General features: G+C 54.3%; 13 protein-coding genes across 13 annotated transcripts; 5 read left to right on the top strand and 8 right to left on the bottom strand.

Moving 5' to 3' along the window:
- Positions 1–1,438: 1,438 nt before the first annotated feature.
- On the bottom strand, positions 1,439–1,888 carry BJX67DRAFT_384693 (uncharacterized protein; the record flags this gene model as incomplete). The annotated part of the gene is made up of 1 exon (XM_071033707.1): positions 1,439–1,888. One exon carries the CDS (start codon positions 1,886–1,888, stop codon positions 1,439–1,441), a length of 450 nt encoding a protein of 149 aa, XP_070882353.1.
- Positions 1,889–2,269: 381 nt separating this feature from the next.
- BJX67DRAFT_363784 (putative urea hydro-lyase/cyanamide hydratase) lies at positions 2,270–3,326 on the bottom strand. Its single transcript, XM_071030118.1, has 2 exons — positions 2,699–3,326; positions 2,270–2,619 (listed from the first exon to the last, which is right to left on the bottom strand). Exons 1-2 carry the CDS (start codon positions 3,255–3,257, stop codon positions 2,420–2,422), a joined length of 759 nt encoding a protein of 252 aa, XP_070882352.1. The 5' UTR covers positions 3,258–3,326; the 3' UTR covers positions 2,270–2,419.
- Positions 3,327–3,372: 46 nt separating this feature from the next.
- On the bottom strand, positions 3,373–4,928 carry BJX67DRAFT_260945 (uncharacterized protein). The gene has a single exon (XM_071026336.1). It carries the CDS (start codon positions 4,871–4,873, stop codon positions 3,566–3,568), a length of 1,308 nt encoding a protein of 435 aa, XP_070882351.1. The 5' UTR covers positions 4,874–4,928; the 3' UTR covers positions 3,373–3,565.
- A 2,229-nt stretch (positions 4,929–7,157) lies between these two features.
- On the bottom strand, positions 7,158–8,967 carry BJX67DRAFT_260940 (major facilitator superfamily domain-containing protein). The gene is made up of 2 exons (XM_071026335.1): positions 8,594–8,967; positions 7,158–8,530 (listed from the first exon to the last, which is right to left on the bottom strand). Exon 2 carries the CDS (start codon positions 8,443–8,445, stop codon positions 7,411–7,413), a length of 1,035 nt encoding a protein of 344 aa, XP_070882349.1. The 5' UTR covers positions 8,446–8,530; positions 8,594–8,967; the 3' UTR covers positions 7,158–7,410.
- BJX67DRAFT_363778 (uncharacterized protein) lies at positions 8,110–8,967 on the bottom strand. Its single transcript, XM_071030117.1, has 2 exons — positions 8,594–8,967; positions 8,110–8,530 (listed from the first exon to the last, which is right to left on the bottom strand). The coding sequence occupies exon 1, from the start codon at positions 8,957–8,959 to the stop codon at positions 8,600–8,602; it is 360 nt and encodes a 119-aa protein (XP_070882350.1). The 5' UTR covers positions 8,960–8,967; the 3' UTR covers positions 8,110–8,530; positions 8,594–8,599.
- A 1,681-nt stretch (positions 8,968–10,648) lies between these two features.
- Positions 10,649–11,851, top strand: BJX67DRAFT_390636 (uncharacterized protein; the record flags this gene model as incomplete). Its single annotated transcript, XM_071034658.1, has 3 exons — positions 10,649–11,171; positions 11,220–11,337; positions 11,386–11,851. 3 exons carry the CDS (start codon positions 10,649–10,651, stop codon positions 11,849–11,851), a joined length of 1,107 nt encoding a protein of 368 aa, XP_070882348.1.
- A 750-nt stretch (positions 11,852–12,601) lies between these two features.
- On the top strand, positions 12,602–14,542 carry BJX67DRAFT_390634 (major facilitator superfamily domain-containing protein; the record flags this gene model as incomplete). The annotated part of the gene is made up of 5 exons (XM_071034657.1): positions 12,602–12,918; positions 12,968–13,160; positions 13,207–13,251; positions 13,302–13,779; positions 13,844–14,542. The coding sequence occupies 5 exons, from the start codon at positions 12,602–12,604 to the stop codon at positions 14,365–14,367; spliced, it is 1,557 nt and encodes a 518-aa protein (XP_070882347.1). The 3' UTR covers positions 14,368–14,542.
- A 251-nt stretch (positions 14,543–14,793) lies between these two features.
- Positions 14,794–15,402, top strand: BJX67DRAFT_384686 (uncharacterized protein; the record flags this gene model as incomplete). The annotated part of the gene is made up of 1 exon (XM_071033706.1): positions 14,794–15,402. The coding sequence occupies one exon, from the start codon at positions 14,794–14,796 to the stop codon at positions 15,400–15,402; it is 609 nt and encodes a 202-aa protein (XP_070882346.1).
- A 1,099-nt stretch (positions 15,403–16,501) lies between these two features.
- On the bottom strand, positions 16,502–17,766 carry BJX67DRAFT_390633 (putative integral membrane protein; the record flags this gene model as incomplete). The annotated part of the gene is made up of 3 exons (XM_071034656.1): positions 16,502–16,985; positions 17,051–17,550; positions 17,605–17,766. 3 exons carry the CDS (start codon positions 17,764–17,766, stop codon positions 16,502–16,504), a joined length of 1,146 nt encoding a protein of 381 aa, XP_070882345.1.
- A 752-nt stretch (positions 17,767–18,518) lies between these two features.
- Positions 18,519–20,135, top strand: BJX67DRAFT_390632 (cytochrome P450; the record flags this gene model as incomplete). The annotated part of the gene is made up of 1 exon (XM_071034655.1): positions 18,519–20,135. The coding sequence occupies one exon, from the start codon at positions 18,519–18,521 to the stop codon at positions 20,133–20,135; it is 1,617 nt and encodes a 538-aa protein (XP_070882344.1).
- A 251-nt stretch (positions 20,136–20,386) lies between these two features.
- On the bottom strand, positions 20,387–21,900 carry BJX67DRAFT_374565 (uncharacterized protein; the record flags this gene model as incomplete). The annotated part of the gene is made up of 3 exons (XM_071031569.1): positions 20,387–20,725; positions 20,778–21,711; positions 21,773–21,900. The coding sequence occupies 3 exons, from the start codon at positions 21,898–21,900 to the stop codon at positions 20,387–20,389; spliced, it is 1,401 nt and encodes a 466-aa protein (XP_070882343.1).
- Positions 21,901–22,772: 872 nt separating this feature from the next.
- On the top strand, positions 22,773–24,093 carry BJX67DRAFT_374564 (uncharacterized protein; the record flags this gene model as incomplete). Its single annotated transcript, XM_071031568.1, has 3 exons — positions 22,773–22,867; positions 22,933–23,042; positions 23,096–24,093. 3 exons carry the CDS (start codon positions 22,773–22,775, stop codon positions 24,091–24,093), a joined length of 1,203 nt encoding a protein of 400 aa, XP_070882342.1.
- Positions 24,094–24,993: 900 nt separating this feature from the next.
- BJX67DRAFT_384681 (uncharacterized protein) lies at positions 24,994–25,408 on the bottom strand (the record flags this gene model as incomplete). The annotated part of the gene is made up of 2 exons (XM_071033705.1): positions 24,994–25,252; positions 25,320–25,408. The coding sequence occupies 2 exons, from the start codon at positions 25,406–25,408 to the stop codon at positions 24,994–24,996; spliced, it is 348 nt and encodes a 115-aa protein (XP_070882341.1).
- Positions 25,409–25,571: the final 163 nt, after the last annotated feature.

Genomic DNA, 25,571 nt, shown 5'->3' with positions numbered 1-25,571 from the left:
GGGGAGGACTCCACTTAGCTATGCTGCTCAAGGCTGCATATCTACAAATATAGAACTGCTGCTTGAAAACGGTGCATATCTGGAGTCAAAGGACCATTTGGGGAGGACTCCACTTAGCCTCGCAGCTGAAAAGGGAGGGCATGGATCGGTAATAATACTGCTTAGGAAAGGTGCTGATGGATGGTCCAAGGATGGCTCTGGGAAAACACCGACCGACTACGCGATTGGGTCAGGAATACAAGGCGTAAAATTGGCAATCGAGGAGTGGGAGAGATCTCGACTGCTGCACTCAAACGTCAAGTGACGCATTGGTCTGTCTGTTGTGTGCTATCTCCACAAGAGATTCCCGGCTATCTCAGAGGCGACCATGTTAGAACCACGATGAGGAAAGCTCAAATATGCAGAGATACAGGAAGTGTTATGAGGTGAAGGCAAAAAAGTCCACATCTGGAGTTTAAAGCCTGATAATCCCGGGAGAGATGGATGGAGGTCCTCGGGTCGGAGACCTGGGGGATTGCCGAGCCTGACCATGCCCTGCAGTCATAGGTCTCCTTGATGCCGCAGTCAAATGGCTGGTATCCGATGGGAGAACAGGGCAATGGGGCACAACGCCGTTTTCTGAGGATCCACGGCGCGTGGAACAACTCAGAGAATTTGCGACGACTGGGTTGGGTCTTTAAAGGGCTTGCTGTCAGGGTTCCTGCGGGTGATGGTGATGGTTTTCACGGCCACCCTTAAAACTATCCATGGAGCAAACCCCTCCAGAGTCGTCCTGGGAGCTTTTGCACTTGGGGAGAAGGTGCCTTACGCGCCACCTGTGGATGAGCCTAAGCTTTATGTCCGATTGCTAGTTACAGACCGAGGATATGCGGGCAAGGGGATTGGAAAACGTCTTTTGGAACATGCTCGTGATCTTACTCGTAAGGCTGGAGTCTTGTTACTACGCGTGGATTGCTATGCGGGTGATGATGGCAAGTTGGTTCCGTATTATGAGTCTCAGGGGTTCAAGCGATCTGTTCTAGATGTTACATGACTTCACTTTGTGCTCTTCTCTCTCCTATCAGGGTATTAAATGGTGCTATTATTACTTGATTTTGCTTGTATATTCACCAGTTCTGGTTGTTTACATTAGAACTGGTCAAGAGCACAACTATAAATATTGTTATTATAATTCTCTCTGATGCTCTCCCTCTGTAAACCTTTTAAAGCAGCCTTTATCCTCATTCAAAGCCATCCTCTGGCTTGATACCATAGTCCTATCTTTCTACCATACTCCAAGAAAGAAAGAGGATCACAGCCAAATACCTAAACAACGAGCAAAATGGCCCTAATTCAAAGCTACCGAACCCCCGTGTGCAGATACATCAACCCACTCTGCAAATACATCGAATCCAAGCTTGCCAACTCCCCCAACGAAAAAGCCCTCCACCGCTTCCGCCTATACCAGCACCGCATTTTCGGCCTCCACGATTACGAATGGGACCTCCTCCAGACCTACTTCACCACCTATAACTGGCTGAACCTGCTCATGCAACGCCAGGAGTAGCTGGACACGATGTACTACCGCCTCTACTGGCTGCGTCTCTGCGAGATCCCCGACGACGAGTTGGGCGATGTCATCCATGCGCTGATGAACCTTAACATTGAGAGGATGTGCAATGTCCTCCGGTGCGAAGACATCTTTGGGGAGGTCCTTTATTTTGAGGAGTTCCTGGGTCATACGCTGCTTTTTCAGGCGCTGTGTGCGAGGCAGAAGAGTGGGAAGCCCTGGTTTATGCACGAGGAGTTGAGTAGGAAGTGTGCGGAGTCTGGGGTTTGTTGTGGGCGTGATTTTCGGTGCTGTTTGAGGGAGGGGGAGAGTTTGTTTAATGGCGGGTGGATGGGACATTGTACGCCGTCTTGTGGGTGCTGTATGGAGAGTAGAGAGGGCGTGCAGCCGGTGAGGTCGATATTGAGACATTTGGATGTGATTAAGCGGGCTGATGACTGGGTTGATGAGGAGCCGCTTACTCGTAAGATGGTGGAGCGTTATATTTGGGGGTGATTTGCTTTTCGATCTTGTATCGTGCGGTCTGTGGATACACCGGATGACTTCAGTACGCTTTTGAGATAGGACGAGATGTTTCCAATGTTGCTAAAGGCGCTACCGAGTGAACTATGCTTCATAGGATTCTACGTAACATGTTCCCACTGTACTGACTTGCCTCCTTCCTAGTATGATCGTCGCTCTCAGCTTTATGAGTGGGAACTCGCCAGATGAAACAGTACGTTCAGCCGTCCTGGCCATGGCAATTCTTCCTGCATTCACTAGATTGTTCTTCAATACTTCGTGATGACTGACTCGAAGTACATAGCATCGACAGGAGATACATTCATAACATGACAATATTCATCCCTCCACGCTCCAGCCTCATACCCATCATTCATACCTGTTATACGGATTCCCCAAGATCTTCCCCCGGAAATCGCCCAACGCAGTCGTATGAGCCCACGGCTTCAAGGCCACTTCCTCTCCAACGGTACTCGCAAAACACGAACTCCATTTCAGTCGCGGGTAGTGCTCAATCACATCCTTGACCGTGTCCTCGTGGACAAGGTGCGCGTGCCCGCCGACGTTGTCTGCCGATTAACATCACATCAATCCTCATATTCAATTCAAGGCAAGACAAGCGTGGAAAGGTAGAAGGACATAACATACCGAATATCGTCGCCAACTGCACCAACTGCCCAACAGCCGTAATCATCCCGACATCCCTTAGATCCTGGTGCCGGATAATCGCCTCTGCAACGCTCTCCGCCTGTGCTTGCGGCGCAACCGCCCCTCCTTCTCCCTCTCCTGCCTTGTTGTCTTTATCATTCCGCAACACGTCGAGAGCAAGGTACCCCCCGAAAAACTCAAAGCTCAGCCGCGTGGCGCGCAGATTCTCCGCCGTCGTCCCGATATCATGCAGCATGCAAGTGAGGAAATACGTCTCGTCGCTGAAGGCCCACTCCTCTGCCTCTGCGGACGAGGGGAACGCGTGCCGCTTGATTGCGAGGCCGTAGTGGTAGACGCGGAGGCTGTGGTGGTATGTTGGCTGGGGGAGGTGTATGCGTGCGTATTCCTGGATGCGTCGGGCGAGGGGTGTATCTGGGATTGGGGTTGAGGAGACGGGGATGAAGGGGGGTGGGGGGTTGGATGTGGTTGTGAAGAGGGTGGAGGGGTTTGCGGGGACGGGGGCGAAGCCGTATTCCGAAATTGGATTGGGGGTCGACATGTTGATTCTGGATTCTTGTTTCCGATAGCAGATCGATGTTTGATTTGAGAATGCTGTCCCAGATGGGCTACTCGTTGTCTTAAGTATACAACTGAGTTGTGTCCTTGACTCATCCGCTAATGTTATGTCATGGCCTGTCAGCTGTTTGTCAGCGCACGGCTGCAGAGCAGAGTCTGCATTGCTTATGAGAGCTTATGAGAAATACAGACTCCAATCTTAAATCTAGACCATCCGCTTTCGGAATTACGGCACTATGTCCACGGGTGACGGTTCGGACCATAGGTTGGTCAGGGAATTAGATCCCATATTCACTCATCATCCGCCACCCCAAAGTATCTCACCGCAACGTCAGCCCTATCCGCCAACTCCTGGATCCCATCAATCCCCTCTCCAAAGTCATAATACTGCTCAGACGGGTGAATAAAGAAGCTGACTTCATAAAACCCCGGCGCAACCTCCGCCTTCCTGCGCAGCAGCCCCGCCAGATGCCCGAACAGCGTGGACCAATATAACTCCGCATCCTCCGGTTCCACAGCCCAGATATCGTCGTAGAACCGCAGTCTCTCCAGCCTCCTCGGCACGAACGACTCGAGCGCCGACGCCTCTCGAGGCCGTCCACCGAGGTACGCAACGATCGGAATCGCGACGTCCCACAGCGCCGGAAACTCAGCGAGCGAGCAGAGGGGCCGGATATTCGACCCCGGTGGATGAAACGGGGCGGGTCCCTCGCTCTCGCCGAAGCTGATGTTGATTTCCTCGATGCTTGACTGCACGTTCAGCAGGCCGCGTCCGATATGCCCGTATGCAGTGGCTATGGAGTCATGTTGCTGCTTTACACCGATGGTGAGGTACTTCAGGTCCGGGCAGGCGGCTAGGATCTCGTCGATATATGCGAAATCTAGCCCCGCACCGACGAGGGAAAGACCCTGTATGCCCGTCGTCGGTCTCTCGCGGTCAAGCCAGCCGTCGAAGCGACCGAACAGACCCGTCAAACGTAACTCTCTCAGCTGTGGCAGGTAGAAAAAGGGGACGATAGCTCTGGCAAGCGTTGTATCGGCCACCTGACGGGCTGGGCCAGGTCCATACGTCAGGGTTCGCAGATTACGGAACCGCCTCTCACCAGGGAAGGAGTCGAGCACGACGGGGTGAAACATATCCGGAAAAGCATCGGACATATCCCCAGACTCGATGTGCATATGCAGTAGGTTAGGCGTTATCAGCATGATGAGCGTGACATACGCCTCTGTGAAATTGTTGGCGCAGCCGCCGACCCAGCCATCTGGGCTGGGGAGGTCGAGTTCGGTGATGAAGGAGCGTTCTGCGGTGTGAGATTCGCGTCGGGGACTGAGGATGTCGCGCGCGCATCTTATCGTCAGGCTCCGAACGCGAGAGGCGAGGTCGCGCCGGTGGAAGAGTGTCCGAAACAGCAGGTGCAGTCTGCGGCAGGGGTCTGGGGTGTAAAGGAGGTTCTGGGTGATGTCGCGGTAGATGACGTCCTCTGCTACCCCGCGCAGTTGGCGGCAGATGAGGAGGAGGGGGAGGAAGTCTGAGTCCTCGACGGCGTAGCGGAATACGTCGAGGAGTAACGGGGGCGGCAGAGAGCAGAGATGCAACATGGTTTCTATCACGTCCCTGTGTTCTTGACGACGGGTTGGTGGTTGAACCTCGCGGGGGGCTGAGGGCGATCGACGCCACGAGGATGGGGATACGAGGATGCACGATCAAGCCTTTCAAGCTGCCAGAAAATGGCTTTGCGCCAAGCCTGGCTTGAGAACTTGACATGCTCGCTGTATTTACTGATGAGTGAATATCCATTCACCATTACTATTATCATCACCACCACCACCAGCATATCCCCACCCATCAAGCCTCGCCGTACGCTCCGTCCTCTGAATGCTTCTTACGGGACTTCGGTGAGAATACAGATACGCCATTACCCATGCTTATCCGTCATACTCCTGTATCTTCAAGTGAGACTCGCTCTGCATCTGAATCACGTCAAATCGGGTCGAAAACCCACGGCAGCGGCGCAATAACCAACCCGATTCCTGAGAGAGGTTCAACGGGAAAAATCATGAGCAGGGGGTGACAGAAGATACATTTATAGCCTCTCACTTCTCGATGCCCTGGTAAGGCAGGACACTGATCCCACGCATCACCCACTTGCCATTCTCCCTCACTCGCAATATCTCCACTGTTGCAGGTATATACGGTCCATACACTGGTTCTATGCTCGGCCCCTCTGCCTCCCATAAACGGCATGTGACCCCCTTTGACTCGGGTCGCGTGCGAAAGACATCTGCATCTTCGCAGACCTCCGCTGCTGGGAAAGTTAATCCCAACTCCTCCTGGGCACGTAAAGCAACTGTCCTGGGTAGGCGGGAATGGTTGCAAGGCCCCTGTATCCACGCCGCTTCGCCCTCGACAAGGTTTATAAGGGCTTCGTATGTAGATACATAATCTGTCCACCTGTAACCAGCTGGATTACCAGAGACAGATGGGGATGGGAAGCCACTATATACCCTGATAAGATATTTGGGGTCCTGCCAACCCCTCTGTCCATCCAGAATCTCACACGGAAAGCCAAAGGTGGCTGGCGCAGTAATATCCGATTTCACGAAGACCACGGTGTTTCTGCCCCTGTGGATCTTGTCCAACACAACGAACTGCCGTAGATGAGGGAAGTTTCTTGTATTGATCAGCTCGCGCGCGCATGAAAGCGTCGCGTTGTGTAGTTGCTCAGGCACATCCACATCCACATCTATAGGAACGTGCCTTGAGGATCTGTTGTTGTAGTCGCAGGGTAGCGTAGCGCTCTTTTTAGCCCGATCAGCAGACAGCCAGATGACTGCAGTCCGGAGAGGAAAATCCCCCTGCGCACTGAAATGCTGGGACAAGCTGAATAGCCCCTCGCATATGTTCCACAGTTGTAGTCGGAGGTGGTGCAACCGAGGCAGCATCACTTTGATGGTCTCGCATAGCGGGCAGCAGAAGGGGAGTGGCTCATCTGTAGACCAGGAGAAGACGGGCGTCGCCAGCTCCAAGCTAATCACGGTGGGAGGCAAAGAACCGAGGGCGTTGGCGAGGAGAGCGCCGTCCATCGCGAGCGGGGTTATGGGCGGTCCCGAAAACGAGCTGGAGCCCCCGTGGTCTTTCCGCTTTGCCACGAATGAGAAACTCGTTAAGGAGGTTGTCATTGCAATTAGCTCTTTGAGGCTCTGCAGCCAGTTGTCCCTGGTGGGACGGGACGGGGATTGGTATTGGGCCCACCGCGAATCTATGCCCCGTATTGTGAGAGATTTGGTATATTTGAAAACGCAGAACCCATGGCCGAGTTTTGTGCTGTTTGGGGGTTGAAGAACTGCGGAGATCCTGGAAATATTGACCGATATATGGCGGTAGATGATGGGAATGGCAGCATTATAGAAACGCCAACAGGTCCGGAGCCAGCAGAGAATAGGGCGCTGGGCGTGATTGCGATATGCATCATTTCTAAAATGCTTAAAAATGAGGGAGAGGAGCTCGTCTGGAAGGACCTCCAGGGACGCCATGGCGGCGGCTGCTGTTCCCGGGGTTTCGGAAGACGGGAGGGAGAGGGGGGGGAGGGGGTCGGATAGAAGCGATTTAAGAGTGGCCAAATTCGAGGCTTTCGGTGGCTCATTCTCAGTGCACAAGAGCTCTTGCCAGTTGCAGAGCCATGAACAGGGCTGGTCCTTTTCTTCTTGCTCCCTTGCCAACCGTTTTGGTCGATCCTCAGGGGCCGAATACGAGTTGCTGCCTGACAAACGAGGCCAAAGTCGCCGTCATTGGACAACTGCCCTGGAAAGAGTCGACAGATTTTGGCTCTGATACCTGTCTATTTGTGTTTGTGTTTGTTCTTGCTTCTACAACTCATAGCTAGTCCATCTCTCGCAGCTACAGAAAGACTGCAAGCTATTTATGTGACCCTCTCAACACGCTTCCAAAGTGAGGCAGCTTTGGTGGGACCCCTGCCCAGGAGTAGTTTGCTTTTGTGATCTATATGCCCTCGTCGCGGTATTCTTCCTCGAACGGTTCCACAGGACTCTTCGGTTAGAATGCAGGTATGCCAATACTCACCCGTGGACGGTCACTAGAATGCCATCTCTCCCTCAAGACATACGAACCGTTCAGCCTAACCATCATACTCCCGCATCTTCAAGTGATACTTGCTCCGCGCCCGAATCCGCGGCCCAAACCGATAAAATATCCACGGCAGCGGCGCCATCACCAGCCCCACAAACGCAAGGAGGCTCGTCGCCCACGGAACCCCAAGACCGCGATATAGATCATTCGAGAAGAGCGGAAACACCGCACCAAATGTCGCACGAAACACCGCGTTCGCTGCTAGTGCACTCGCACCAAACGGGCCGTAACAGTCTGTGAGATACGACGTGATCCCCAGGAACAGCAAGATCAGGCTGAACCCGAACGGGACGCCAGCGGCGATTCCGGAAATCCAATGTGTTGGTGGCGTCGCGGTCCAGGCGAACCAGAACAGGCTTATCGGGATCAGCCAGGATGTTAGGATGAGATGGGGCAAGCGTGCCTCTGGGAATGGGCCGCCGAGGCGTTGGGTGTATGTGCGGTGGATGTGGTTGAGATATGGGGATGCCAGCGTTGCGACTGTCATCCCGACGCAGATCCCCAGAAACGAGAGACCTGCAATTCCGGATGACCAGCCTCGTGTTTCGCGGTAGACTACTGGGTAGGCTGTGAAATCGAGGTAGAGGATCCCAAAGACGAACGCCATGTACAGAGATAGCAAGAAGAGTATCGGCTCCGTGAATAGCATCTTCCACGGCCGAGTCAGTGTCGTCGATAACAGCCCCATGAGCGAAGGCTGCACAGCGAGAGAACATCCTGCTAGTCGGCGCTTCTTGTCAACAAGCAGCTTAGATGCATATGTCTCCGGCACAAACAGCACCAAAGCAACATAGCATCCCCCACTCATAATCAGAACGAGCCAGAAATTCCACCTCCACGTCGTATACTGACACACAAACCCGCCGACTGTCGGCGCAATCACCGGACCCAGGAAGCTCGCCGCGGAAAAGAGTGCCAGCGGGACGGACCGGTCCTCCTGCGCCCAGATGTCAGTAATCGAGCCTCCGGAATTCGTCACAGCCGGCGAGCCAAAGAATCCCGCGAGAAATCGGAATACAATCATGGATGCGATGCTCGGTGATAGCGCGCAGCCGATCTGCAGGAGGACGAAGAGGCCCAGCGCTCCTCGGAAGATCGGGCTTCGGCCCCTGGTTCTGTCAACACGTTGCACCTTACCAAAGACCCTACCAAAGTACTGTTCGGAAACGCACCATACTTCAGACAACGGAGCAAACACCAATGGTCCCGAGCCGAACCCCAGCAAGAAGGTTGAAAGGCCTACAGTCGCGACAATCGACGAGCACGCGTATTCCTCGGCGATAGATGGGATTGCCGCTGTGTAGATACTCGAGCAGAACGCGATAATTGCCGTCCAGAAGACCAAGATTATGGTGCAGATCCCTGCGGTTATTAGTCTGAAGGCAGGGTCTCCCCGGGGAAGCTCTCTTGCATTTCTTTCCAGGTGACCAGCATCTCGGGTTCTCTTTTTCGTCGAGCTGGAGCCGTGGCTCTTGTGAGAGTATGTCTGTACCACTAGCGGCGAGATCAGGCACTGTGGGTTGGCCGGCTGTATTCATGACGTTGTACCCATAAGTTCATGGAAAGAAGAGAGCACGCGGAGAGGACATTCTATCTTCCCCGCGATGGTGTGATGGGGAGAGGCAATGAGCTAAACCGAAGAGGTGATAGTTGGAGGCATGAAGTTGGAGACTTTGTCGCCAGACGGGGCTCTGATCGAGAGTTACGCGAGGTTTTTGCTTCTTCTCTCATGCTCAATTGTATAATCTCTAATCGTGTGAGATTGGGTTGACAAAATCAAAACCTGATCATCTTTGACAAAAGGTTTCGTTTTCTGATCTCGAATTGCGGTCGTTGATGTATATACTTTACGGGGTGTCTCTACAAGCATTGGCGAAGCATGGATCTGTGGCGTCCCAAAGAACGCATGGAGTACGAGGAGACCTCACGAGTTCAAGAAGCACTCACAGCACTCCAATCCTCTCGGGCAGATTTCCGCGCTGCCCAGGTGAAGCCCTGGTTGATCAGAATCGGCTCAGCATGATGCATATGGCTCCCAGTCACGTGTCTCGCCTAGGATAATCGAACAGGGTAAACAAGCCCCATTCACCCTGTTCAATTAGTCACCAAACAATGAACAGCACAGTCCTTCAGAGTTGGACAGAGAATCTTAAATGCTTGTTTCAAAACACGGTCTGTTTCAGACTTTGGGCGCCTTCGTAGTCCATTGGCGGTCGGCCCAACCCGGGATGAATAAACTCGCGAGAATGAGGCGCATGGGGCCGTGGTGATGTGCGGTGGATTCGTGATCTCGATTCTTCTCGAACTGCAGATCGCAGCTGCTCGGTGCATCCTCTTCTTTTTCTGGGGCTTCTTGGATCGCTGCATTCGAGGTCTTCCACGTGCTTTTGCTATTGCTCTCGGAGGGACTATGTGAACGGTTTCCTTCGAGTGCTGCACCATCGCTTGGAAAAGAAGGCGACACGAAATCCTGCCCGACTGAGTTTGTCAAGAAACTTTGTGTTCCTCTGTGTAACCATCGTTGAGAAGCTGATTCTGGGTCTTCCCTGCCCATGAATTCAGGCAATTCCGGGATTACTGAGATTATTAGCTCCAGGCCTCTGTGGGGAACACCAGCGTGGCAAGCGCATGGTTCGGCCAAATCTGGTGTGTTGGAATGTCTCACCAGAACAGAGTTCGAGTGGCCAGGCTTGACGGTTACAGGTTGTCAATGAACCAAGCCAAAAGCCCAGGTCGGTCTCGGCCAGGGTTTTGAGGGACCCATGTCTGGAATACCTGAGAAACGAACCGCAGCAGCCTCAAGGTCACCATCCCAAAGATATGGAGGGGTGCAGGTCGAGAGGGAGCGATCCGCTGCCGAAGAACTTATCTTCGAGCTGGAAGTGAATTCGACTGCAGGACGCGGAGGTGACGATTTGTCCACTCATGCCGGAGGATTCGATGGACAAGAGCAGCTCATTTCCGACAACAACGCGCAGGGGAACCCAATCCCGGTTCTAGCAGGAGGAGGATGAGATCCCTGATCGCCCTGGCGACTCGCATTTCTCACTCACCCTCCAAGAGAACAAAGCCATTCAAGGGTCTTGTCGAGCGGATCAGTTCTCCCGATCATCAGTCTCCATCGATCTCCATTCGGCCAGATGTGACGGTCATCTTTAAAAAAGGTACCAGCTGCCACCGTGGCGGGTCACGGCTGCCCCCTCGATGATTGTCTCTCCTCTCTGGCCATGGCTATCCCAGATCGCGGCTGGGTGATTCTCGCGATCTCCTGGCCTTTTTTCGGCGTCTGCTCCATTCTCCTCGCGCTGAGGATATGGGTACGGACTCGCATCATTCGGTCTTGGGGCTGGGATGATGCCTTCATCATCCTGGCCATGTGCTGTGCGACCACGAATTCCGCCCTCGTTACTGTCAGCGCCCATTACGGCACAGGTCGACATGCAAGCGACCTCTCGGATTTCCAGGGCATCCAGTCGACCAAGTTCAACTGGCTCTCGCAAGGGTTTCACGTCATGTCGACGAATTGGGGGAAGGTATCCGTTGCGCTTTTCCTCCTGCGCATTACGCAGAGGGTCAAGCACCATGCGCCCTATATCTACGGCGGAATGGTGCTCCTGACGATTGTCAATTCGGTCTGTGTGTATACGATCTACGGACAGTGTATGCCAACTGCAAGGCTCTGGGATCCGAACGTGGATGGTTCATGCTGGGACCCGAATGTGCAGAAGAACTATGCGTTCTTCCAGGGGTGTAAGTTTTCCTCCTCCCTGTGTTGTCGAGGCGAGCTCACAAACGAAGCCTCTTCTGCCTTTACGGACCTGCTTCTTGCGGTGTACCCTCTCTTCACGATCTCGGGCCTGCAAATGGCGCTCAAAATCAAGATAGGGCTGGGAGTTCTTCTCTCCATGGGCATCATGTAGGTGATTCTCCGATTGTTGCGCCCAGAGCGAAACTGACTGGACAGTGCAATGGCCGCGGCGATTGTCAAAACCATCAATCTCGCCTCTTTATCCGCTCGCGCTGATTACCCCTGGGACACCGTCGACCTGACGATCTGGATTGCGGTCGAGCAGTACCTCATCATCCTGGCAGCGTGCATTCCGACTCTCACACCACTTTTCAACATCGTCATCCGACAGCGGATGAGCAAACGCAACACTAGCTCGGCCCAGAAAGCGGCGGCTTTCAGTCGAAGCCGACAATCCACCAGGCCAGATCCGTTCGCTCCGTTCTCCAGGGGACGAGCTGAGCAACGTGCTTACCCCATGGCGTGGGTCCGTTCCGAAAGGGGGCAGACGGGGACAGGGAGTGACAGCGAAGATCCGATCATCACGTCGGCCGAGGCGAATAATAACGGGGGGATTTTATTAACAACCGAGATCCATGTTCAGGGGGGCTCGGAATACGGAGATGACCAAAGCCGGAGATAATAATGTGTCTCAGAGATAACGTGTATTCTGTTGCGAATCATCTGTGTTGGATATGAATTCAAGTCTCTGCCAGAGATTTCACATCGAATCCCCAACTGCGTCCCCAGTGTGGCTGCCCTTCGTGTGGGGACCATCGCAGCGCCGTCAGCAGCCCCTCCGCACCCCGGCTCGCGTCAAGCATTCTCTTCCCGTGTCCATTTCGCTCGGTGGGCCTGCTGCATCGATGATTGGGCTGCGCCTGAATCAGAGTTCGAACGGGTTCCCACGCGTGCATCTCTCTGTCTCGTTGGGGGGCCGGACTGCAACCTCGTCGATGATCCCTGTCGTGTTGGCTGGTGTCCGGCTGCATTCTCGGCTGCTCGGTGGCCTTCTCGAAGCTCTCGATTGCCGCAGCTGCGAACCTTGTTCACTCTCTGATTCCGGCGAGACGTGTGCTTCAGGTTGAAGCTCCGACAGGGGAGAAAACGCTCGCCGCTCTCAGTCTTTTGCTGATTCAGGAGATGAGGAGATGAGGTTGTCTCGCCTGCCTCCAAGAGCGTCCCCCCATCCCCGCACAGGCTCGTCGTCGGTCCTCGCGTAATTCAACCGAGAAGCCTGGAAAAACCCCAATCATCATGGCGTCGTAGTCTCCGTACTTAACCTGATTACCCGGCAAAGCTTCGCCCCTGTGTCTCTCTTTCTCCTCCTCTTCTCTGGCCAGCCTTCGAAAACTCCCCCCATTCCTGGCCATCCTCGCCTCCGTCAGTCACCATGAATGTCGAGAAATTACCAGAGCCACCGGAGAGATCCCTCTCGGATGGCTCGAGGGACTCCGACCCCGTGGATCTCGAGCAGCTGGGCGAGCGCGAGGGCTACGTGCTCGACACCGCGCACGCGCAGCAACAGAATCTGAAGACCACGCCCGATGGGAAGACCGTGCTGATTCCGCAGCCGAGCAATTCACCCAATGATCCGCTGAACTGGTCTTCGTTCCGCAAGCATCTGATTCTGATCGTTGTGTCGGCCACCGCGTTTCTCCCGGATTATGGCAGTGCCACTGGAGCTGTGACGCTCCTGCCTCAGGCTGCGTAAGTTGTGATCTCTGTGTGGGAGTCCGAAGTCCGGCTGACGGCTCAGTGCGTGGAACATGACGGAGGATCATGTCAACCATTCGCAGGTCGGGAACGTGTTTATGCTGGGCGCTGGGGGGCCGTTTGTTGTGGCTCTGTCTGCGTACTTCGGTCGATACCCGGTGCTCTTCTATTTCATGGTCCTTGCGGTGGCGACCGCGGTTTGGTGTGCTGCTGCGCAGTCTTTTGAATCTTTCATGGTATTCCTCTTCAATCTGATGCGATTGACCGATGCTGACTGCTCAGGCTGCCCGCATTCTCAACGGATTCTTCTCGACCGTCGCGCAAGGCGTAAGTCTTCTCCCTATGTAGACTGCCCCCCCCCCCGCTAACACGCGCAGGGCGGCCTCATGTTCATCAAAGACATGTTCTTCTTCCACGAGCAAGCCCGCAAGATCAACATCTGGTCCGCCTTCATCATCCTCTCGCCGTACATGGGCCCCCTCCTCGCGGCGTTCATCATCAACACGCAGATCTGGCAGTGGGCGTTCGGCGTGTACGCCATCGAAACTGGACTGTGTTTAGTCGCAATTGTCCTCTTCGTCGAGGAGACCTACTACGATCGCAAGAACAAGCAGTTCGAGCTCGTGCCGAATGCGCCGCGTTGGAAGCGCATGCTCGGCATCCAGCAACGCCAGGCGAACTACATTGCGAATACGCCGCTGGACGCGGTGATGAGGCTGGTCACTGTCCTCCTCAAGCCGGTGATCATCTGGGCGGTCCTGTACTACCTCCTCACCTTCGCCTGGGTCGTCGGGATCAACACCACGCTGTCCATCTTCCTCGGGCCGCTGTACGGCTTCGGGCCGAAGCAAATTGGTACTCCCCTTACCCCTTAATACCCAATGCGCCGCAATGCAATGCAATGTATTAACTAGTGTAGGCTTCTTCTACTTCACCCCTGTCGTGGCCGCCATCCTCGGCGAAATCGCCGGTCACTGGCTCCACGACATGATCGCCTCATACGCCGCAAAGCGCAACAACGGCCGCCTCGAGCCCGAAGCCCGCCTCATGGCCACCTGGATTGCAACCCCCTTGATGCTCGCGGGTCTCATCCTCCTTGGCTTCGCCCTCGAAGAAGGCTACCACTACATGCTCACCGCGCTGGGCTGGGGCCTCTACGTCTTCGGGATCATGATCGTCACCGTCGCCGTGAACGCATACGTGCTCGACAGCTACCCCGAGGCGAGCGGAGAGGTCGCGGCGTGGGTGAACTTCGGCCGTACAACGGGTGGGTTCATCGTCAGCTACTTTATGGTTGAGTGGGCGGACAAACAGGGGGCGAAGAGGCAGTTTGGGACGATGACGGGGATTGTGGTCTTTGCGTTTTTGCTCGTCCTTGCGCTGGGCAAGGTCGGGAAGGGGTTGAGGAGGTGGGCTGGGCCGGTGAATTTCAAGACGGCGTAACTGGCTGTCTCTGGGCGTGTAGTACCTTGATACGGGTTCTTTTCGTGGGTTAGATTTTCTTCGTTCCGGGTTAGAAATTGCTTTAATATCGTCTTTGGCCTGGATCCCGCATCTGATGTTTATGGACCTTGCGACTCGTCAGGACTGGTGGTATAGAGGAGTTATCAGTGCCGGCCGCCGAGTAGTATGCGTATTATTTTATGAAAATGGGCAGGCATGGAGACGCCCGGGCTCTTTCCGTCGAGAGGTCGAATCTACACACCTTGGCCAGCAGGGGCTGCGAATCGCCTATCGTGGCCTGAGATGTCCCCAGACTGCCTGTTGTTCCTGATTCTAATATTCAGCTACGATATCCGTCTGCACTCGTTCTTCGACATCAATATCTTTTCTTTCATACCTTAACTTGCATGTTTATTCAATCAAAGCATGAGTACTTTCCTTAGCCCGACGCACCCAGAGACATGTCGAGCCGCAAAAGGAAAACCGCCACAGCGTCAACCGCCTGTCCCATCCCTCGACCTACCTCACGCTGTCCCCGGCATTCCTTACGACGAGAATACCGTCGACCATCTCGCCACCGATCGCTCCTTGCTCGCCGGTGCTTTTAGTTTCAAGGACACCTTGTCCCTTGATAATTACATCGAGCAAAAGATCGATCTGCTTTTAGACTGGCTCAAGGATTGGGAGAACGGCGATGATCTGGACGTGCGCGGCGAGATCATCACCACGCGGCTTCTGCGCCTCTCACGATACCCGGAATTCCGGGAGATAGCGTTTTGTCCGTGCCGGCCGTCGGCAGTCAGGTTCAGGCTCATGCCGGACAAGCTGCATTTCTTCGGGGAAATCCGGACCCTGTGGCATATTGCGGGGGATTGCCCGGGGCTGGGGCCGGGGGAGGAGCAGCATAGGCCAGGCTGCAAGCTGGATCTGGTTACCACGCTGCACACTTGGAGTCTTATGAGACTTTTTGCGTGCGGGGTGCATGTCGTCCCTCGATGTTTGAGGGTGTCATGGGGTTTTTGTCGGCCTTATTAGGTTGTAATCGTCTGCTTCGGAGTACCTACTGTCAAGATGTCAGTGTGAAACGACTGCGACCCAAAACACCAGGGCTAGAGGAAACCCGCGATGCTGGCAAGAACCCTCTAGCGGTTTCGCAGACTGGGAGTACGAAAACTCGGGTTCACAACCGGAGTCGTCAGCTAAAGCGTCAACAAGAACGCGACAGGAAGAGAGCGCAGTGTTACGGCATGGATGACGATGACCTGGGTTTGTTGGCAAGCAACATGATTCTCAGAGGTATGCAGAATCCCCGAAACGTCCAACAGCCACAGGAAGACAGAGCAGCATCCCATGTCGAGACCAATTCGGCGGTTACAACATCCTCCCGCCCATCAGGAACAGCCGCTCGAACCGCTAATGTCCGGCGCAATCCCTGCTCAAACCCCCCCGCTGGGCATAAATCATGAAGGAGGCTCGACTGACCTGGACGCTAGCAGTGTCAGCCCCCAAACCGCCAGATGCGACGCATCTGAACTGACAAACAAAATCAGCTTTTCGACGGAGAAGCCCGCGACTCCAGGGCAGCACCAGGGTGATGCAAACCAGCCGTCGGAAGCAGATTCAGGGCAGTTTCAAGGGGCTGAACACCACAATGCTGAGAAACATGTTGCAAGGAAGCGCGGGGTATATCTCGCACAGCATGTGTTCAATTTTCGCGGACTTTGCGCTCATTCTTAGCGTTGTTCCTTACGAGGGGTCTTCTAGGTATGTAGTTATGTAGATAATCGAAGCCATCTATTAGCGGATCGTCAAACAAAACATCGCCTCTATTGCCCAGGAGGGAAGCGATAGATACTCTACAGCTGTAGTCTCACGCATATGTTTCCTGCTCCCGCCTGGACGCCGCGCATAGCTCGGTTACGAAGCAATTCCGATTCCAAATCATCCGAGCCCTAACCGGATGGGGTCCCCGATGGATCCCAAAGTGTCTTTGAGGACATCTCGCATACCTCTCGGACTTCTCTGTCGGCCTTCGGCGGTGACGATCACCTAAATCATAAACCGACCCGTAGGCTACTTTGAATATCGTGTCCCATGTACATTTGAAATGACATGCACTCATCTTCACAGACAACTATCGCGCCCCCGCCAAAACCCCCCATTCCTGCTTGACCGTCATCCCCCCTCTCCCCTGCGTCCGATCCAACGACACCTGACTCCCGCCACTCAAATCGCCCTCGCCCTCATCCACGGGAGCCTGGTCGACCGAAATCCCAGCACAGTGCTTCGGCCCTACGGGCCGCAACCAAACCTGACTCGCATTGTCGTCTAACTGTTCAAATCCAAATCCGTCGCCGCCACCACCAACACCAACACCATTCGTGCCCTTCTGCCCGGTGGACTTCGACCCGGACTTCGCGGGGCTCCGTAGGCCTGATCCATTGGGGGATTTCGAGGCGCGGCCGAGAAGCGGACGCATCATGGGCACGGAGGCCAGGACGACGGCGAGACAGGGCTCCATGCCGCTGAAGATGTTGGCGCGCGGGATTGTGTATGTTATGTCGGCGAAGTCCATGGTTGAGAGGATGGATACGCGCAGGGCGCTGATGACGCACGTTCTGGCTGCTTGTTAGCTATTTTTTGTGTAGGAGTTAAATAGGGCGCAGGGGGAACGGGAACGTACACGGCACCCAGGCCGAAGACGGCGATAAGGGTTACTTTCTTGTACGTTGCCATCTGCAGCTTGTATAGCGAGGGCATCGGGAGAACGAGCACGGTGACGTCCGTCAGTAGGTTGACGACACCCGTTATCGTAAACGACGTAACCTGGTCGCCACACTTGCCGCCGGGGATCGTCTGGTCCCAGTTAAACGCAAAGGGGCGACAAATAAGACACCCGGCGAGGATCGTCGCGATGGCCCATGCAACGATGACGGAGATGGTCACCCACGAGCTCCAGGCGAGCCAGCGCACGGGGAAGATGCGCAGGTACAGGAACAGGATCGAGATCTTCGTGCAGCTCAGACTGAGCACCCACAGGAATTGCAGCGGGATGATCAGCTGCAGCAGCTTGGTGATGGGTTCTGGGCCGTACGTCATGGCGATGTCTGCGACGTGGCCGTAGCCGATCCCCGCTTGGATGACGCCGGTTATACTCACGGATTGGAGGGCGACAGCGAATATCTGAGACTGTTAGCTTGGGTTCTTAAACTTGCGGGAGGGCTTTGGGTGTCGTACGCAGGCGATGATGATGAGGTAGTCGCTTGCTGTCCACTGCTTGTGCGCGATAGCGTGAGCTAGCAGACGCAGACTGACGGCGATGGCGGCCAGGATGGCGAAGGTGAAGGCCACGCCGAGCACGGCGCGCTGGTCGTGCGTCTGGATGGGGAATGTGGTCATCTTGCGTGATGAGACTACTCAACGTCCAACTCTGTATCGCAGACCGACTCTCGCAGGGGCGGCTCACGTCTTATATGGACGGCAGCACCAAGTCGGCCAGTCTCCCATTTCTCAGCGTGCTGCCGCAGGTGTTAGAGTTACTCAAAGGACCTCGACGGAGTATGGTGGCTGCCCAAGGCGTCCGGATACATCACATCGACTGCCCATCAGGGGCGAAAGCACGGGAAAGTCCCGCTGTTCAGGTGGTACTTCTTTTCTTTTTCTTGGTCCTTGGAGAGCAAGTCCTGGTCCAGCAGGTCTTTCTTGCCCGGTCGAGTCCGTTGAAAGCGATATTCGATGGGATTGTGCATGCCTCTCACATAACCACCTCACTGTCTCTCGCTCAAATCATCATTCCGACAGTCAACAGCCTTCATCCTGCGAACAGAGTTCTGTCAGAATCCTGGCGTCAACCGGTGCATGGGCAGTCCCGTCCACGCCGTTGGACAATGGGTCTGTCCACTTTTTCCAGCCTCCTATTATTGGCGACGAGTGAGAACGCAGAGTCAGTCTCGCCCAGTGGGATCGTCGCCTTGCTCGGGGAGTGGGACGAGCCGAGAAGTCTGAAAAAGTTGCCAAATGCACGGGTCTCCTTGGATGAGTCTGTGCACCCCTCGCGTGGGGTGTGAATATAGACCATGTAGCAGCAGCGGTTCCCCTTTTCAAGCAGGAAGGGCTCGTACTTTCTTCCGCCTGTCCATGTCGCGAATACCATGGCTTCAAGTTCTTCTGTCGCGGTTGTCCTCGCCGTCGGCGTGGTAACAGCCCTCTACCTGCGCACAGGCAAAAGCCAGGCAGCAGAGAAGCCGCTGCTTAAGCTCCCCCTCATTGGCGACCTGCACAGCTCGCCGATCGAGAAGCCCCTCGTCAACTGGGACGCCTGGGCCAAAGAACATGGCCCTATTACCGTGGCCAGGCTCTTTGGCATCGTGCCTATCGTCGTGCTCAACTCGTACGAGGCCGTGACCGAGCTCTTCAGCCGCCGCAGCCAGTGGTACAGCAACCGTCCGGCGTCTGTGAGCATGGAGATGATCACCGGTGCAGAGCCCGGCCGCTCGCGGTTTACCCTCATGCACGACTACGACGACCACCTCAAGCTGCACCATCGCATCCTCTCGCCGAGTCTCGGTGCGCCCGCGGCGCCCAAGTACCAGCCGCTCATGGATCTCGAGGCCAAGCAGCTGCTCTTCGACCTTGTCAGCGCCCTGCGCACCTCCTCTGACGGCACCACCATCAGCACCGAGACCATCTATCCCTTCCTCGAGCGCACGCAGTCCAGTGTCATCCTCGCCCTGCACTACGGCCTGCGCATCCCGCGCTTCGAAGAGCCCATCCTCCACGAGGTCATCGACACCCAGACTCAAGTCACCCACCTCGCCGCCAACCCGCAGCTTCCCGACCTGATACCCTTCCTCCGGCACCTGCCCTCCTTCCTCTCCCCCTGGCAACGCCACGCAGACAAGCTCTACGCCTCACAAGTCGACCTCTACATGCGCCTCTTCCGCCACGGCCGCGACGCTCCGGGATGGAACGCTACAAAGCGGGCCCTCGCCACGGCGGAGAAACACGCCCCGCCCAATGAGCCCGTCTCCCACCTCGACCTCGCCTTCACCCTCGCAACCTCCATCCAGGGCGGGATGGAGACCTCCCCGCGCCAGCTGCTCTGGCTCTTCATCGCCGCGCTGCACGATCCGTCCTTCGTAGCGCGCGCACACGAAGTTCTCGACGACGTCGTCGGCCGCGACAGACTCCCAACCTTCGCTGACAGGGGTAAACTCACCTACATCGACGCCGTGACCCACGAGCTCTTCCGCTGGCGGCCCATATCTCCCGGCTCCATCCCCCGCCGCGCCGACAGCGCCGACGAGTACCAGGGCGTGAGTATCTCAAAGGGCGTGACCATGCTCGCAAACGCCTGGGCCATCGGGCGCGACGAGAAAGTCTTCGACCCTACCCTCGGCGATCCGCAGGATTTCATCCCGGACCGCTGGATCCGCGACGACGGGAAACTCCGCTCAGACCTTCCCCTCCCAGTGTTCGGCCAGGGAAGGCGCATTTGTCAGGGGAAGAGAGTGGCTATTGACGGGGCATTTATGCAGATTGCGAGCCTGTTGTGGGCGTTTGATGTCGAGCCTCTGGCGGCGGGGGAGGAAGCGGGGGAAGTTGACCCGTGGGCGATGGTGGTTGTTGGGTTCATGACGGTGCCGAGGGAGGTGAAGTTTCGCCTGAAGCCGAGGGGGGACTGGGTGCTTGAGGTTATTCAAAGGCAGTGGGAGGGTGCGGAGAAGGGGTTGGATAGGGTTATGGGGGTTGCGGATGATGTTGAGTGAGACGAGTCCGAAGGCGTACCTGCTAGCCTTCGAGAAGTGTCAGCCTGATATATCAATGACTATCTAAATATATAGGGATTAGGTAGTCTTATTGCTTTAGGCCTTCGTACAGGTATGAATTAGGAGAAGCAATATACTAAGCAGCAAGAAGCATTGGACACCAGCTTGGGGGTGAAGGTTCCCGCCTGTGCTAAACAGCTCTGAAGCACTGCCTCTTGCGTGTGTTGCTCTGTATTTGTCGACAATCATTCTCAGATACCTGGATACATCCTGTCTATCGAAGCTGCACTGGCGTCTGCAGTGAGCACTGAACCGAGCCGTGTGTCTAGTTCGACCAAGTTGTTCAACGCAGCGGCTCTTGCTGCATCCCAGACATCCTCCGGGACTATCTGGTTGCGTAGCTGCACTGCCCTGTTGAATGCTTCCCTTGCATCGGCGACGAATCCTTGTTCATTCCGCGAATCACCAAACAGGATAAATGTCATCGCCGCGTCAAGGTTAAGTTGCCTGTCTTGGTTGTAGTCGAAGTCCATACCAAGTCGATCCACGCGATCGCAGAGCTGCCGAGTGATACAATCCATCTCACAGAGCTTTTTCTAATTCATTCCAGAGCAATCGAATCGCGGTATGCCGTAGAGTGACAGCCTCATGAGTTAAAGGTCCCAGCTCCATCTCCATTCTGTCAAGGATCACTTGAATCCCGCGTAGGTCCATACCTTGAAATAGGCTATAAAATTGACCAGCCTCGGCTCGAGGAAAGCTGGCCTGGTTGTAGGAGTAGTATGCTTTGACAGGGTCTCCTTGGACTTTGCTCATCCACAATGCCCGACAATAGGAATCATATGCAATATACAAGGGGGCGATCTGAGTCAAGTCCAACCTCTCCAGGCATTCAAACATGATTCTGCGCGGCTCGTTCTCTGCCAAGGTCGTCCGTGCCAACCGTACTAGATCATCTCGGATTGATTGCTGCAGCTGCTCGTTGCCATCCCTCCATGCCACAAGGAGAATACCGACAATATCAGGAAATTGGCGATGATGAGAGTTCTGGACAATGGTACGGTGCATGGTTGAAGCCGTCTCCCAAAGGGCCCTCCCACGCTCAGGTTTAATCCCGTTCATCTCATTCAACGCGTGGGATATCGTATTGTGAAACCGGCTCAGATCCGTCAGTTGTTGCCTAAGCTCCGTGGTCCTAGCATACAGCCCTTGATGGTTAAGAGCCCACGTTCCATGGCTAAAGGAGGATTCGAAGTGAACCCGCGTGGTAAAGAGAAGATGCTGAAAATTTCTGAAAGCATCCGGGTCATGGAGGGCAGCGGTGAGGTTGACATCAACGCAGAGCGAGTAATACAATCTGCGATCAGAAACTTTGGGGTTTGCTTTGACAGCATCGTCAATCCTTTTCCACCGTTCTTCAATTTTCTCATTATTCTGAAGCACATCGCCTGCAAAGATCAGGCGGTACTTGTGGCCTGGGGTGGCCGCAAGGATAGGATAAAGAATGACAACTTCATCCTCCTTAAGGCTTTTGATGATGCGCATGTTGTATAGCAGGCGGTTCCACTGGTCTTGTCTAGCAAGTAGTCAGCGGATGAATAGCTCACCAAAGTGCTTTGAGGTCTTATAATGCGTACGTCAGATGGGGCTCAGAAGTCACTCTGCTCTCAAACTCAGCTTTCGCCTGTGGACGGGTGCGTCGTTCGACCACATAGAGTCGAAATATTTCCAGCCGGTGGGCACGGTAGGCTAGGGCACGTTCCATATTGAGGTAAGGGAGTGGTCTAATTATGTACTCGCTCAAGCGATCCGACGTAATGCCTTTGGTGTGAGGGCTAGACGGGGAAGATTCTCTACAGTTGCAAAGACCGAGCGAGGGGCTCATCAGCGGGGATTCTCGACGCTTTTTCTACGGCGATGACAAGTTTCTTTGCCAATCAAGTGTCCTGTACCCAGGGCCGACGATAGGGGTGCCAGCACTCGGTTGGGCGTATCGATGTGGCAGATCCAGAGATACGCGCTCCCCCGCCCTTACCCTCCATTCCCCATGCAAGCAGCCTGGCGTTTGCGGTCTCGAGCTGCATCGTAACCCGCTCCCAATTGGGCCAGCACAAATTTTGCCCGATGCTAATGTGCCTTTTTGATTCCTTTGCACCTGGCTACATACGTTCGACATCGATTGGTCGTCTCGAGCGGCGCTAATGTGCCTTTTTCATTTCTTGGTATCGAGGCTGCATAGCCTCGGGCAGGATTGGCTATCCGAGACTTGCTTTGTGTATCACACTCTTGATAATGGCGTCAGCACAGATTGCAGCTACGTAAGTGCGACTGGTATACAAGATTATGAAGGGATTGCCTATCATCGTTGCCTCGTGCGAGGGGTTTCCTTGCCTTTTACGAGTCTCGAAAATCTATAAAATGGATCGTAAATCCCACCTGCTTCGATATATTCTCACATATGCTCAGCACACCCAGCCCACAGCTGAACAGCTGCTGCGACTACCATTGTGCTCTTGGTGAGCATCAGCTCACTACGTGTTTTCTTTCTCTCTTATTCATCTTTTCTCTCCCTGCTTCCGGCCTCATCTCAAAAGACTTTAACTCATACTGACAATCGGAATCTTGCCTCTCTAAGAAATGGCGTTGCAGTCTCTCAGAAATGGATGGCAACAGTCGGCCGAATTTGTTCAGAATAAGCTCAGAGCGGAAGTGAAAGAATTCTTGAGGAAACAGTGAGTAAACACTTTTACCCCATTCTACATCCCCATGGATGTAGGCTGACCTCTGCTTCATTCAGTGCTGAGGCCGAGCTCTTCGTCGTGACTGGTGCGGCAGGTATGGGCAAATCATCCTTCATCAAGTCCATTACTGGCGAAAACGTGTATGTGGGGTCAACCCTTGAGTCTGGTAAGATTATACTTCCCTACTAGTGTCATACAAACTTGCTAACCTTGATCGAGGAACAACTACTACAAGCCTTGTACCCGCGGTTATTGGCAACAAGCGGTGCCTCTTCCTTGACATGCCCGGCTTCAGTACACGGGACTTTCATGACTGGGACATCTTTGAGAGGCTTATGGCCGGCTTGTCAGTCGTCCAGCCTTACGTCCAGTTCCGAGGAGTTCTGTATGTCGACTCTATGAAAGACAACCGTGTCACTGCGGCCACGGAGCGAGTCCTCAAGTGGCTTTTCTGCTTTTGCGGAGCCGAGTTCATGCCCAATGTCACGGTTGTCACAACCCAATGGGACGAGCTCAACACCGCGGGAGTGAAGACGAAATTATCTCGATTTGGACTGTGGAAGTCTGGAGATCTGTTGGAGCCCTTCTTCGATAATGGAGCAGATGTCTATCATCACGGACTTATCCAGGACGGAAACACCAACCGGACACTGCACATAGACGAGGACGCAGGCCGTCGACGCTTCCTAGCACGGCAGATGATTGCTAGCCGCTACGAGGGCCCGACGACCCTGAAGCTCCAGATCCATACGGAGATCGCGAACGGGGCCGCTCTTGAATCAACACAAGCGGGAAGGTGGCTGAGATGCGGTCATTTCGAATATCATCCACGTGAGAGCGAAGGTACCGCAGGGGGAGCAAGTCTTAGCGACTCGGACACCGACGACAGCGATGAAGAAGAAGCTACCCCGAACCATGATAATCCGAATACTACCACAGGCGGATGGGGCGAGCAGTTCTCTGGGTTCTGGTCGGACCCCGAGCGCATCAGGCCCTGGGTGAATCTGCTGTTCCAAGCCGCGAAGATGTATATTTCTGCGCCTCGGGGCCCTTCTATGCCCTCTTTCACCACGAGCGACGGAGACTTTGGTTACGACGGGTTCTTCGGGACTGATTTTCCTGATCTCTACGAGGCTCCTGACGTGGACATGGGGTCATCTGGAAATTTTGACGATGATCCCATCCATCAGTCAAACAGTGGATGTTTCATTCTGTAAGGTGGCGGGCGCTCGAATTCGAGATTGTGTAAGTTGACGGTTGACCCAGCCTAGTATCTTTTGGAAGGGTAACTTGTGGATGAGGTTTTTCGGTAAATTGAGCGTCTTTCTGAATCATATGTATCGTGTTTTCGGGTTCTTACAGTTAGGTTATCATATTTACATGTTGGTCCTGTCATTGATCAGCTGAAGTCCGAGGATAGTTACGAAGGGAAGCGGATGTGACCTCCTCGGAGGGCTCGGGTGGACAGAAGATTGTGCCAGGAACTCTGGTCCACGATATTATTGATTAAATTATTGCCGCGTTTTAGCTGGCAGAATGACAAATAGACTCGATTTGTTCTTTGTGTTTTGGCAGTGTAAGCCACACCTGGCTCATCACTCTCACGCACGACTTTCGGCAGCTTGGGGGGCCTGCGTCGCAGTTCCTCGATATCGTCCACTATGAATTTTCCAAAACAAGAACGGCTTACCGTTTCCGATCCAACATTAGCCCAAAGCCTGCTCGCCAGTCACTGGTCTCTGAATGTATACCGTGGACGGCCATGCAGGCCGTGAATCTTTCAATATGATATTCAAGTCTATACCAGTGTGTGAAGAACAGGGCTTCCCGTCCGCCCAGCCATACTGGAGGTACACGCTGGTAGGTTAGCAGTGTGGTTGGTGAAAACATGTAGATCCATACTATTATATTATACAAGGTTCTCTTTTATAGCTAAGTCAGCTCTGTTTCAAGCCCGTCGCATGTCCTTAGGCCCCGCAGTGGCCTGTGCTACCCCCTCCCCTCCCATCTTCAAGGTGTTGGATAGGGTTATGGGGGTTGCGGACGACGTTGAGTGAGACGAGCCTGAAGGCGTACCAGCTGGCCTTCGAGAAGTGTCAACCTGGTAGGTCAATTTATTATCTAACTACACCAGCTTTGGGGTGAAGGTTCCCGCCTCTGCGAAACAGGAGGGTAACAGCCAGAATGATCGACTCAATTTCTTCAACATCTCGAGAGCTGGTGATGCGCCATAGACCAAACTCGTTCATGGTCAAGAACAACTTGTACTTTGTTTTCCGATCGGGATTTGTGACATAGTCGACATACTGGGCATCATACTCGGCGAAGATGAGAAATACCTCATCGCGATTCTGTGAGATGAGCAGATGGCGGAACCTAGGCGCCACATACCTGGTTAACATCGACAATGGAGAATAGGATATGAGAGGGACAAAATTCTTACTTTTGGTTTTTCGTATTATCAATGGAGTCTCTTTCAGCATGGTTCCAAGCCGCTATTTGTGCAGTTCCTGCATTCTCACTCTGCTGCATTTTGCCCGCGCCATGGGGTTTACTTTGATAACACTTGAGTGGTTGTTCTTGTAGTCGACATCCTGAATTAACGTACTTCCCAACCGAACGGTTAACCCGACCGAGCGGTCAACCTCTGTATCCCATATTAAATGGCCATTTTAAGAGTTGAATATCTCAACAA

Source organism: Aspergillus lucknowensis (genome assembly GCF_044049455.1).
Source record: "Aspergillus lucknowensis strain CBS 449.75 chromosome Unknown BJX67scaffold_52, whole genome shotgun sequence".
Taxonomy (NCBI): Eukaryota; Fungi; Ascomycota; class Eurotiomycetes; order Eurotiales; family Aspergillaceae; genus Aspergillus; species Aspergillus lucknowensis.
This window is presented reverse-complemented; position numbering and strand designations above follow the sequence as displayed.

Bases quoted from the DNA above. Each gene is read 5' to 3' on its own strand.
- BJX67DRAFT_363778 (XM_071030117.1), bottom strand. From the start codon at position 8,959: ATGAATACAGCCGGCCAACCCACAGTGCCTGATCTCGCCGCTAGTGGT.
- BJX67DRAFT_260945 (XM_071026336.1), bottom strand. From the start codon at position 4,873: ATGTTGCATCTCTGCTCTCTGCCGCCCCCGTTACTCCTCGACGTATTC.
- BJX67DRAFT_260940 (XM_071026335.1), bottom strand. From the start codon at position 8,445: ATGATTGTATTCCGATTTCTCGCGGGATTCTTTGGCTCGCCGGCTGTG.
- BJX67DRAFT_363784 (XM_071030118.1), bottom strand. From the start codon at position 3,257: ATGTCGACCCCCAATCCAATTTCGGAATACGGCTTCGCCCCCGTCCCC. The intron at 2,620-2,698 runs GTATGTTATGTC...GTTAATCGGCAG, and splicing joins GCAGTTGGCGACGATATTCG to ACAACGTCGGCGGGCACGCG.